Below are 13,335 nucleotides of genomic sequence, written 5' to 3'. Positions count from 1 at the left end.
GAGTTGCTTGATGAATGGTAGCTTTAGAAGTTGATCAAATAAAATAGCAACAGCTGGAGTTTTAGGAAAGTGCTTGACGGATTCTGCTATCTCAGAGCACCAAAAGATGTTCTTCATTATTTAGCAGAGGTAGTCTCAATGCTATCTTAGGTGAAAGCCACATTGCAAACCTACTGAAAAAAAAAAGAATTATTTCTGGCATACTGCCATGTCATGCCCCAAACACAAGCAAATATTACACACACAAAAAAGACAGTTTTATTGAAATCTCAGATCTTGTATGAAACAAAATTGCATCCCTAAAAAAAATAATATCTTGCTGCCCTCAGGTACCAGAAGGTCTAGCATTGGTCCTCGAATATATTTAAGTATTTCACCATCATCTTGAAATGTTCAGAGTCAGAATGTTCTCAGAGATCCGTTTATCGAGTAAAGGAACGAACGTGACGTCCTCTTCCACTGCTTCCACTAACAAACTTTCCTCTTGAACCACCACTACCACTGCTGTTGGTACTTGCCCAAGATGGTGTAAGGCCACCACGACCTCTGGATGCACGATCACGGGGGCTTGGCCGGTAGCCTTAAACAAATGGAAAGATTATTGGCAACAGAACCTATGCATTTCTAGTAGGATCTGCAACATGCATTATAATCTTCTTACTGAAGCCCTTCAGATGGTCAAATTAAAGCTACTTAGTATACAATTTAAAGAATTAAGATGATATATATATAACAGGCGGGGGGGGGGGGAGAAGTATTAAGACTGGAATTTAGTGCAGCTAAAACCAAACTTGCTACCAAGAATAAATAACTGACTGAAAATGTGTAAACTGTGAGAACGACTAAGGCTGAAAAAGATATGCTAATTCTGATATTGTCTAACACATATCTCCAACTCCCATTTGAATTAATTTAAAGCTATGTACTTTAACAAATAATAGGTAAAACATGCAAGTTGTTATGTGGATAAGTTTTAAAATCCTTAGCAAGTAACTCCTGCCATTAACTTTTGATGGGTGTCAGTCCACGAAAATCTACTGTCATGCTTTTTAGGATTTTTCTACTGTCTTTTTTTTTAAGTATATTAAATTATCTAAGGTGTCCTGGCAGAGTTAAACAATAAAGTAAAGCTCAAAAATTGGAGAGAGTGCAAACTTGTCCATGTCATTTTCTTGGCAGCAAAATACAACTGGGCATTGTCATCTTCAGGGATGTTTTTTTTTCCCCTAGATTATAGCCCTGATTTTTACCGTTGTCCTCCCACCCAGGTAGTAGTCAAGTCCAAACTTGCTCTTAGATCAACCAAGGCTGACAAGGTGCCAAACCTGCTGTGACACAATGTATTAAAAAAAGAAAAAGTAACTTGGGGTTCTTGCTCCTACAATTGTTTCATAGGATTTGTGTTCTGTTTGCTACACAATATGCTGCCTGGAAGGGGTGCCTTCTATTTTCTGTAATGATTACCTATTACCTCAAGGAAACTGTTTGACTAATTGCTTGACTCATCAATGATTTGGATGAGGGAATAAATGGGGAACTCATCAAATTTGCAGATGACACCAAGCTGGCAGGAATAGCCAACACCCCAGAAGACAGGCTTAAGGTACAGAAGGATCTTGACAAACTTGAACATTGGGCACTATCTAACAAAATGAAATTCAATGGTGAAAAGAGTAGTTCTACATTTAGGCAACAAAAACAAAATGCACAGGTACAGTATAGGTGGTACCTTGCTCAACAGTAGTAACTGTGAAAGGGATCTTGGAGTCCTAGTGGACAACCATTTAAATATGAGCCAGCAGTGTGCAGCAGCTGCCAAAAAAGCCAACACAGTTCTAGGCTGCATAAATAGAGGGATTGAATCAAGATCATGTGAATGTTAATGCCACTTTATAATGCCTTGGTAAGGCTACACTTGGAATACTGCATTCAGTTTTGGTCACCACAATGTAGAAAAGATGTGGAGACTCTAGAAAGAGTACAGAGAACAGCAACAAAGATGATTAGGGGACTGGAGACTAAAACATTTGAAGAACGGTTGCAGGAACTGGGTATGTCTAGTTTAATGAAAAGAAGGATTAGGGAAGACATGATAGCAGTGTTCCAATATCTCAGGGGCTGCCACAAAGAAGAGGGAGTCAAACTATTCTCCAAACCACCTTAGGACAGAACAAGAAGCAATGGGTGGAAACTAATCAAGGAGAGAAGCAACTTAGAACTGAGGAGAAATTTCCTGACAGTTAGAACAATTAATCAGTGGAACAACTTGCCTCCAGAAGTTGTGAATGCTCCAACTGGAAGTTTTTAAGAAGATATTAGATAGCCATTTGTCTGAAACAGTATAGGGTTTCCTGCCTAGGCAGGGGGTTGGACTAGAAGACCTCAAGGTCCATTCCAACTCTGCTATTGTATTGTATACTATCAAGCAGTTACATGTGCTTGCTTTCTATTATTCTGAACAAAACGTTTATCTGGTATTCACTTCTCAATTTCACATTCAATGGTGGTGTTGTGATTTGACCCTTGTTTTGTAAGGCATATTGAGAGCTCCATAAAAAGAACCATTAGATATAAATGCAAATGAATTAATTATACGATGGAAGGAAACAACTCCTTACCTGCAGAACTTAAAGGCCTCAGAGGGGGAAGAGGGCCTCTGTTGAAATTGCTCTGTCCACCTCGACTTTCACTGTAAGTTCCTCGGGGAGAGTTTTGGGCACTCCAGCTTGATCCCCTGGCTCCTTCACGGCGACTGTAATTTCCTAAATGAAAAGTGCAATTTAAGCACAAAGCATTTATATATACTAGATTGATAATATGAAATCTTATACAAACTGTAAGTGAGGATTATGGAGATGATGTTGAAAAGCCTTTTTATAAAAGATAAACAATTCTATATAGAATAGATTAGAAAGACGTAAATATCATTGGATGATTTCAGGATAATGTAATAAAATGTTATAATATAAATTTACTTCAAATTTAATATGCCTTATGTTGAAAGAATGTAATAATAGCTGAGCTTAATGGATACTTAATAAGTATAACAATTTGTATATATGTATATTAGATTGATGATACTAATAATGGGGGAAAAATATGGAATTGGAAACAATTAGAGAATGTTATCAATGCTAAAATGATTGAATGACTTAGAATAGGAGGAAGCATAATAACAAGGTATACAAAGATATCTTGATTGTCAATATGTGAATTTTGATAAAATTCAAGTGAGGACCATGGAAAGGACACAGAAAGACTTTGTAATCAATTGACACACTGTGTGTAATTGAAGAGGCTTTTATGTTATATGTGTTGTGTGTTTGTGTTTGTCTGAAAATAAAAAAAAAATTTTTTTAAAGTGCAATTTAAGCCAAACACATATTGCTCTTATTTTGATTTAGATGTAACTTTACATCTCAGTTTAACAGCATGATATTTTTTTTAAATGAAAAGCTGATATAAAAGTGTGGGAAAGGAGCAGTGTTAAACTCTGATTTGTTTTGCAAGACTTTATTTGCTTAGCAAATTTCAACAGCACCCACCTTGCCTAAATGAATTATTTATACAATTATGCCTAAATTTTACTCATTTTTAAATAGGAATGGTGATGGAGAGGACAATAGAAAGAATATGAAAAAAAAAAACTGGAGATTCTGCTTCTTTTTACTTGCTAGAATAAATAACCTAGCAACATGACAATGAATTTCACTTTAAGGAATATGTGCGATAACTTGCCTTTCTAAGAGCTAGCTCCAAGCTTTCAAGTTAAAGTGAACCATATAACTTACCTTTTGAAGCAGGGGGTGTGAAGAATCTATTTTGGCTGTGAAAGGCTCCCCGCCCTCCACGGTTCCCTGAGAAGCCACCACGGGAAGAAATTTTCTGTGAAACTTTAGGTGGCCTCTTGGGAGGGGGGATCCCATCTGGCGGAACCACCTCTTTGCTCTCTGCAGCTACAAAGTCATCAACATGCATGGAGGGGGGCCTGCTGGTGTTCTGTTTCCTCTGACGGAAGATGTCATGGGGGCGGAGGCCTTGGCCAAATGCTCCCCTGCCTCTACCTCTAGGGGGAGGTACAATATGAGCCCTCTTGGCAGGTTCAATGTATTCTGACTTTCCACTATAGAGACACAAAAGAGGAAAAAGGTTTTACAAATTCTTCGCAAGCCAGCTAAAAATCACACCATTTTTTTCCTGTTCTTTTGCAGTCACTTTTCAAAATATTTCCCAGAATTGAACTACGTTGACATTGCTAGCTCAAGCAAGGCATTTTCATATCAGTCAAATACAAACAGTATTACTATAACTCATTGATATATTCTATAGAATTTACCAAATCTCAGATTTAAGTCTAACGGGGGTTTAAAGAGTCCTCCCTTCTCTCAACAATCTGGCATATCCTTATTTCATTCTAGGACATATTATCTGTTAACATCTTAGAAAGAGAAATGCTTCTTCCATTGGAGCCCGCTGTACCCTTCTTTGTGACAAAATAATCCAGACTGAAGCTTACCTACATGGGTTAGTTGCATCATTTTCAGCAACTCTTACTTTTTTGCTTGTTTTGTTTCCCAAACTACGAAACTGGAAATTTCAGGATTTAATTTTTCTAAATCATAGGATGTAAAATTCATGGAATTTGAATAATTCAACATAGGTCACATAAACTATTAGGCTTATGAGAGGTTTGCTGCAACAAGGCAAACAATGTGCTGAATAGTTTCTTTGTGACCAAAGTTCAGTTAATCTCATTATATCATGCTCACAAAATTACCATTTGTGCAGTGAAGTAATACAAATCTATCTTTAGGTATACATATTTACATATATAGTGTCTAATTGGATATATAGGTAGTCCTTGCTTAATGACAATTGGGGCAGAAACTTGTGTAGCAAAATATCACATGATTGTGATGGACCTCACTTCCACTGAGGTTGTTTGCCCCAGTTTATGCAAGATATCATGTGACTATGACTTGCAATTTTATTGGTGGCTTCCCTATTGAGTCTGCTTGTCAGAAGCCAGCTATGGTACATACAAATGGTGAGCATGTGACTATTGGAATACTTTAACAGTTGTAGATGCAAGGACCAATTGTAACATTACTTTTTCATCACCTTTGTAACTTTAAACCACTGCTAAACAGGCCAGCCATTAAGTGAAATCTATCTGTACATGTACACAGCCAGTTTGGTATACTGATTAAAGGCATCAGGCTAGAAAGAGGAGACCTTTTAAGAATGAAGCCAACTGAGTGATCTTGGACCAGTCATTCTCCCTTAGTCCTAGAAAGTAGGCAATGAAAAACCACTCCTGAAAACTTGTCAAGAAATCTGCGGGACTTGTTAGACAGTTGCCATGAGTCAACAATGACTTGAAGGCATACAAAAAATGTGCAAAATCAAGACCACTGGTTACCTAGAAGTTATAAATGTCTCATGCTTGTGTTTGCCAAGTTTAAAGCCTTTTGTGGTTTTGGTCCGACCAGGAGAAGAAGGCTCTGTAACAAATGACCTCTCCAATTCCGCTTGCAGATCAAAGTCGCTGCATCCTTTTTCTGACAGTTCAATTAAGTCAACTTTCACCTACAAGAATGAGAAAATATTCCATTGTGTAAATCTATGAGTAACATACTAATACTCAATATAATTAGAATGGAAAATATTCTACACTACAAAATAAAAGAGGAAGAAGACTTACGAGAGTAGCAATGGGAATCCAAATCTCCTGATCAGACTATTCCTTTAGAAACTATACTATAATAACATGCAGATTAGGTGGAAATTATCTGCAGATATAATCCCTCCAGAATTATTAGTTAAAAGTTTGAGGAATGTGTATTAAAGGCATTCTTTAAAATAAAAGCTTTTCATTTACTTCATTTATTAAAATGAAGGCATTTCAAATTCAAAACACTCAGTAGAATGTACCATTCAGATCTGGCACTGACTGGACAGATTTTCAAACTTGATCACTGACCACAAGAATGTAGAAACAACAGTATCAACTGAGAGGCATAGGACTTCTAATTGAATAGTCACAAATTGTAGCAAATCTCTATAGGTAAATCCCTCTTTGTCAGCTTTTTCAAATCAAAGAGATTTTGCAAAATAACACTGGAATCAGCTATTAGTATCAGCTCTGTCCCCAGGTTGATTGAATATATAAAATTACTACGCCTAGAGTCAAAAGTAGAAAAAAGGTCACATGTACTAAAAAATTACATGTATTGTAGTATAAGAAGGTTTCTATGGAATCTGGTAAATTGTTTTTCAGACCAAAGGGGTTTTCCAAAAAGATGCTGAAATATATAATTCAAGATGGGGGAGAGGATGTTGAATATGAAAAATAGAAATAGAATATAAAATGATGTTGGATAAACCCAAGTGCTAGCAAGATTAACATAGACGTTTGAATGCAATATTGTATTACTCGCAGAGTTGAAAAATATTACCCAAGAATTACTTTTTAATTATTTACCATGTCAAGGTCAGTTTCAATTTCTTCAGCCTGGAATGGTGAGAACCACATAGACTTCAGTTGGTCATCCATAACATCTGCCAAGATGTACATAGTCCTGCAAGGTAAAACACAGCTTTCATTATTGGTCAATATTTGTTGAAGTTACTAAATTCATTAAAAACTTTCAGCTCTTTCCCCAAACTACATATTTACTAACCCTTGTCCTAAGTCCAAATTCTAATTACCCTGACAAAAATCTTCTTGCAGCCCAAACTATTACATCCTTATAAAGATCTGTTCTTAACCAAAAACAAAAGGATAGCCTATAACTAACACAAACTGTTGCCATTTTCTCCTTCAGTTGCAACTATTAGCTATTTTATTATTTTAAAACTATATCACATCATTTTACCTGCCAAATTTGACTTACCTTCAATACATGGTATAATAGTAAAAAAAAAAAAAGTTGAAAAGTAAAAGGAACAGATAGAACACTAGAAATAAAAATAAACTTGTTTGATATGCAATTCTGGAAGAAAATTAACGGAAAGAAGGAAAAGGTTGGACTCCGTGTTTTACAGAGATAGGAAATTAATAATTTGGTATAATAAATATAGTTTTAATAATTATACAATAGTACTTAAGAATTTCTATTGTGTACCACAATCCCCTTGAAAATAATCTGATTTATTTAAATGTGATCCAAATATACCAATTCCAAATATTATAATTCTCTTGTCCATGCAAATGTATTTTTGTTATTTTACCTATTATTAAATAGATGTTGGAGAGATTCTGGAGCAGGCAAAATTGGTTCCACATCTTGATCACTTAGAGGACAAGCCTCTCCAGCAGATTCCAACATCTGTCTAAGTGCAACAACATTATCCAGTAATGCTTCCAGGGTCTCTTCTTCCTTAGAACACTCCTAGATCAGAAATTCTACTGTCATCAATCATATAAAATCTAGCATTCTGGACAGTTAACAAGATACACAGAGAGAGCATTTCACCAGAATATATTTATTTTGGATTCCCGTTAGAGATGATGCACTACAAAACAATACAATTATAAGAAGCAATTGTATTAACGTAATGCAACAAAAGGTGGCATTTTAAAGGTGAACAGGTTTATTAAAAATTTGTGTACCATAGAAGCCATTTAATCTGATATAGTGCAAAATGCTATTGACAGGTTATGTAAGATCAAGAAGATGTGTAGACAACAAGACCAAATAACCATCAAGACTGATAGATGCAGGCAGAGAACTAAATGAATGCAGGATGGTAACCATGATCAAGAAAATCAGGATGGCTGTGTTATCATCCAAAAATGTGATAAGATTAATTTTATATTTCTCTCATTAGCTACAGTAACTATTCAGTCTGAATAATACACACACAATACAGACAGTCTGCGAATTACAACAGTTCATTTAGTGACCGCTCAAAGTTATAACATCACTGGAAAAAGTGACTTATGACCATTTTTCACACTTTACGACCATTGCAGCATCCCCATGGTCATGCAATCAAAATTCAGACAGTTGGCAGCTAACTCACATTTATGAAGATTCCAGTGTCCTGGGATCATGTGGTCACCTTTGGCGACCTTCTGACAAGCAAAATCAAACCAGATTTACTTAGCAGTCATGTAATTAACTTAATAACTGCTAGGGTTCACTTAACAACTGTAGCAAAAAAAGGTCACAAAATGGAGCAAAACTCACTTTATATTAAATGAATATATTGTTTTTTTAGTGAAAGATACATTACCAAAACCAGTTTCTCCAGTTCAAGGAGCAGGTTTTCAGGAGTCTCTTCTTTGCTCTGCAGCTGATATTTTAATTCTGCAGTGCTAAGACCCAGTGTTCTGGTGGGATGACTTCCATCTACTTCCACAAGACTCCCATCATCCCCACAACATCCCTGAAGAACATGAAGAAGTAGCTAAGTGAAAAAGTACTGCAAAAAGTATAAAAAGCCATCTTATATGCAACATAATGTTGCCAATGGAGGACACATAAAATAAACATTCAACATAATCTCTAAGCTAAACAAGAATAAGAATTTTTATATAACAGTGTAAAATATAGCTTTGGGTACACTTGTTTTCATCAAAAAGAATGCACTAATTTGTTAGAGAAATTGCTGAGATATATATTAAGCATGCAAAAGTAAAAAGTTGAAGCTGTAATCTTATTATTTCTATCTTACCACTCTGAAAAGAGTCAGATATTAATGCTTTTTTTCTCCTTTATCCTACACTTCTCTCTCCTCCTTTTACCACTCCCCATTTTCCCACTATTTTCATTTTTATTTGTATTTTATACTTTGGAAAATTTAATAAAAATTATATTTTAAAAAAAGGAGTATGCACTCATTCTGTCCTTTAAGACAAACCTTCTTTCAATACTAAATAGATCAATATGAGATCTCTTTCCTTTTCAGTATCCATGTGGAAACATGCTTACAGAATATACATCACAGGGATTTTGTGAAATGCTTTTTTATACTTGTAGATCCATCATATGAAGCTTTCTCAAAACCATGTTAATCGTTGACAACGATCATACATAATTGTTCTTAGAACTTTTTATTTCTCTATAATCATAATTATGGGTAGTATTTTCAACATTCTGAGAATAGTAGTTTGAATCACTTGATGAATAAATTTATTTATTAAGCAACTCTGGGTGGTTCACAAAGTAAGAAAAAATAACGAACAATATAATAATACAGTAATAGTAAAGGCAAATGAATAAAAAGATGGTAAAACCAATAAGCAACAACAAAATCATGCAAATACTACTCAAAAGGAGCTTCAACTACCTTACCCAAAAGCCTGGAAACATTCCCTTAGTGAAAACCATCTGTTATTCCTTTCATTTTATGTTTTATTATTTCTTGCTTTGATGGGAGTTATTGTAGAGAATTAAAAAGAAAAGAGGAGACATGCCTTGCATATTTTAGCAACAGAAAAGCAAGTTGTAAATTTTTTTCAATGAAATAACATTAAAATCAATATTAAACTAAATTGACACTTTATTTAGAAGGCACCTTAACTATTTACATAGCATTGTGGTCTACTTCAAAGATATTTTGCTAAATTGCAATACAACGACAATATTGCTGAGAAATATAAGCTTGTATTTACTTACCAAAGGATCTGAATTTAGTATCTGTCTCATAAAATCCAGAAAGGAAGAGGCAAGTTCTCCTGTGTCTTTACTGAAGCTGCTTACTATTCTCTTCAGTACTGTTTGCAAAGCACCACAATGTTTTGCCAGAGACCTAAGGTTGTTTCAAAAAAGAAATATTTTACTTTACGTATTAAATTTAATGTAGCTCGTAAGTGACTAAGAGACTAAAAAGCAGTTAGTTCATATATTCATAAAGGAGTATTACTAGATAAAATGTGAAGTAATTTCATTGTACTTAATATTCTTAGGTGTAGCAAACTCTCAGACTGCTACAATACTTTTAGATCAGTCAGCCAATTGCAATACCTAAACTAGATACAAAAAAATATTTTAAATTGCAGAACTGATCAACAGAATCTGTCATCCATAAGGCAATTTTTATCCCTTCATTTGCATAAGAGGTCTCTTCTAAAATATGTGCCATAGCAACTGATAGCCAAAACTGTCTCTATCAATACTCTCTAAAAGACTGGCTGCAATTCTTATTGTTGAGTAATATTCTTATCTCATTTCCTTTATAACATTGAAACCAAACACCAGCAAAAATAAAAATGACAGAGTTGGAAGGGATCTTGGAGGTCTTCTAGTACAACCCCCGGCTCAAACAGGAGACCCTATACCAAGGGTCAGCAACCATAAACACTCAAAGACCCATTTGGACCTGTTTACCACATAAAAGAAAATACTGGGAGACCCAAAACCTTTCCCGTGTTGACTTGAGCAACCACAAAACTAGCATATGTAGTTGAATTAAAAGTTCTGTTTTCTTCTGAAACTTTTCTTTTTTAGGATTTAGCCATGGTTGGCCTACTGGTGGTCAAAAAGCTCAACAAATCGCATGTTGGCATGTGTCACACATTGGCGGTTATGACGCATATTTTGAGCGACAGAGAGCCACAGCAGAGGGATGAAAGAGCCACATGCAGCTCCAGAGCCGCAAGTTGCTGACTCCTGCCTTATACCATTCCAGGCAAGTGGCTGTCCAGTCTCTTCTTGAAAGCCTCCAGTGATGGAGCATCCATATGATACATGAAACCATAAGAGCCAACCCACAATCTTTCCATATTAACCATTACAAATGGGTTCATCCACCACCATGGCCCAATGCATGGGAGAAAAGAAGCAGGATGCAGACTACTTCATTCTCTTTATAAATCTGCAAACTGATGCAAATGGGATAACATCACTGAGCAAAGTACACACAGTCAACTAAGTTTTATAGTCCCAATTATCACCTCTGGGACAGAGTTTATATATCATGTTCTTCCAAGATCAACTTTCAGAATTTCAGGGAGGAATTTTACTGGAATATTCATCTTAAATTTTAATTGTAAGAAACAGGACATAAACAACACTGGAAGATAGGAAGCTCGCTTTAGGAAGCTGATTTTTCAGGGACTGATTTTCACTGTTTCTTTTAGTGTTGAACTAATATGACTAATCTCCACTGAAAATGAATGGGAGTTGCATAAAATTTACAGGTACTTTTAGAAACATTTGAAATGGGGAAATGATACCTTTTCAGGTGATAGAATCCATAATTGTGCTCTGTAAGGAACATCATTGTCCTGATACAAGTCAGCAAGCAGGTATAGCTGCTTTCAGCATTAATAACTGTTTCTATCAGGCAGTCACAGATGGAAGCCATGAGTTCCTTGCCTGGCAATGAATTGGAAAGCTGCTCCAATTCAGAAAGAGTGCTTTCTGAGGAACTGGGCAAGATCAAGGCGATATCCTATAAAAAAAACAAAACACAATGTATTACTGAAAGGCAGGGGCATATTTTATAATTATGGCAATGCAAGCCAATAGCTGGGACTCAAAGAGCTAATTTAGAATGTGCCTTAATTCATGAAGAATGCCTCAAAGATTGTCTTTTTTTTCAAATAGCAGACCAACACGATATAATTCAAAAGATATCTGAGACTCCCTACGGTAGTAATGTTATTGGCACAGAAAACAGATTTACTGCTCACAATAAGTTAATTGACTAATAATAGATAACTCCTTTAGGTTAGTGGGCACATTGGGGTTTTGAGAGCATGTTGTACACATTCTTATAAAATGACAACTTAGTGGAAACTGCCAGTCACAAAATGCCAATTTTGTAACATTTATCTGGGATCCGAAATAAAAAAACTTTGCTTTTCTCAGCAGATGATCGACATGCTGGACTCAACTACCTATCATTTTTACTTTCAAATAATACCTATGAAATGTATAGTTTGGGGGACTTGGGACATCTAGTGTTGGAAGTCTGGCATATATCAACATAAGCATCTGTAAGCATAATGACTGAGGCCTATTGCTGCATTATTTCCAATATAAAATTTTCTAAAGAGGGAAGTCTTTTGGCTCTTGACTAGTGAACTTAAGAATGTCTACTATATTCTATATTAGCGGCTTTTTTCTAAGGGAATGCTCATTTAGTATTATTATTTGCACAGATGCAGCAATTGAGATTTAATTCAGAAAACTCAGCAAAACTAAGCCATCTAAAACTAAAATATCACTAGAATATGCAAAATAATAGAATAGAAAATTTTAATTATTGTAAAACTTCAAACGGGGAAAATTAAAAAAAATTAATATACATAAATTTAGCATATTAGGAATTATGACATCTTAAAACACATAAACAAATTAATCCAATTATTACACAGCCCTTCAGTAAACTGTAAATCGTTATAATTCATTCAGTTGATTCTGTTTCATATGGTAAATTCCGTGGGGGAAACTAATCTGAAGAAATGACAGCATTTAATTTTGGGAAAGTTTCCAAGGGAGGAACACACACATACACAGACAAAAACCAGAATGTAAACATGCATAGGTTGGTTGCACTAACATATTACAATAGACAAGATTCTGAATCTGTTCTGATGTACAACACAACTGTTTCCAAGAAAAAGAATGTCTTTGGAAGTAGTCCTAAGGACCCAAATTGGCAACCAACAACCCCATCACTAAACAAGACATAATGTAACTGCAACAGACTTATGACTTTACTTCCACCTCTAGTCATTAAATAAGACATCATTTGATTTTACTGCTGGATTCTCCATTGATTCTGTTTGTTGGAACTTGGCTGTGAAGCACACAAGTTGTGATTACATGACTGCAGGATGCTGCAATTGTCATAAATATGAGAACCAGTCCTAAAGTTATATTTTTTCAGGCCTGTAATAATGTTTGCGGTCACTAAACAAGGCAATGGTTTAGCAAGTCCATTCTTTCACAGCCTACCAATGTATAACAGTACATTTATGTACCTATGTATGTGAAGACATAACCATGGGAATATGCAAAGAATACAGAAAATTAAATTAAATTCTTCTTTAGATTTTCCATTTTAAATACCTGGTCACAGAAGGACTGTAAAATAGAAGCTAAGTATTCTGCACACTGCTGATGAATTATGTTTTCTCCTGCAGTTTGCATCAAAGACAAAAGTTCCAGGAAAACCTCCGTATATTTTTCATCGCCTTTAGCAGCTCCATTAATCAGGTGCAAAATAGCTAATTTACAAGCTTTGTGGGAAGCCAGGGCATCAAATAAAGCAAGTAAGCGGGTGGTCTGACCAGTGTATTGTTTCTCCTTATCTTCTGGGCTGCTGAAATGGTGAGAAATTTCTTTATTAGAAAGATATCACACTAGGTAGAAATGC

The 13,335-nt window shown here is 35.4% G+C and overlaps 1 protein-coding gene across 2 annotated transcripts in view; it reads right to left on the bottom strand.

Moving 5' to 3' along the window:
• Positions 1 to 235: 235 nt before the first annotated feature.
• Positions 236 to 13,335, bottom strand: part of VIRMA (vir like m6A methyltransferase associated) — a 30,241-nt gene continuing 17,141 nt past the window's right edge. For both annotated transcript variants that reach the window (XM_087706853.1, XM_087706852.1), the window contains 10 exons: positions 13,029 to 13,281; positions 11,186 to 11,403; positions 9,627 to 9,759; positions 8,242 to 8,394; positions 7,234 to 7,394; positions 6,485 to 6,581; positions 5,423 to 5,589; positions 3,792 to 4,123; positions 2,619 to 2,762; positions 236 to 580 (listed from right to left, as the gene is read on the bottom strand). In XM_087706853.1, coding sequence (XP_087562979.1) covers positions 423 to 580; positions 2,619 to 2,762; positions 3,792 to 4,123; positions 5,423 to 5,589; positions 6,485 to 6,581; positions 7,234 to 7,394; positions 8,242 to 8,394; positions 9,627 to 9,759; positions 11,186 to 11,403; positions 13,029 to 13,281 — 1,816 coding nt within the window. In that variant the 3' untranslated portion in view covers positions 236 to 422. The remainder of the gene's footprint in view (positions 581 to 2,618; positions 2,763 to 3,791; positions 4,124 to 5,422; positions 5,590 to 6,484; positions 6,582 to 7,233; positions 7,395 to 8,241; positions 8,395 to 9,626; positions 9,760 to 11,185; positions 11,404 to 13,028; positions 13,282 to 13,335) is intronic.

This window comes from Thamnophis sirtalis, unplaced genomic scaffold (genome assembly GCF_051295495.1).
Source record: "Thamnophis sirtalis isolate CommonGarterSnake01/CBP01778 unplaced genomic scaffold, rThaSir2_p1.2 scaffold_2, whole genome shotgun sequence".
In the NCBI taxonomy this organism is placed as follows: Eukaryota; Metazoa; Chordata; class Lepidosauria; order Squamata; family Natricidae; genus Thamnophis; species Thamnophis sirtalis.
This window is presented reverse-complemented; position numbering and strand designations above follow the sequence as displayed.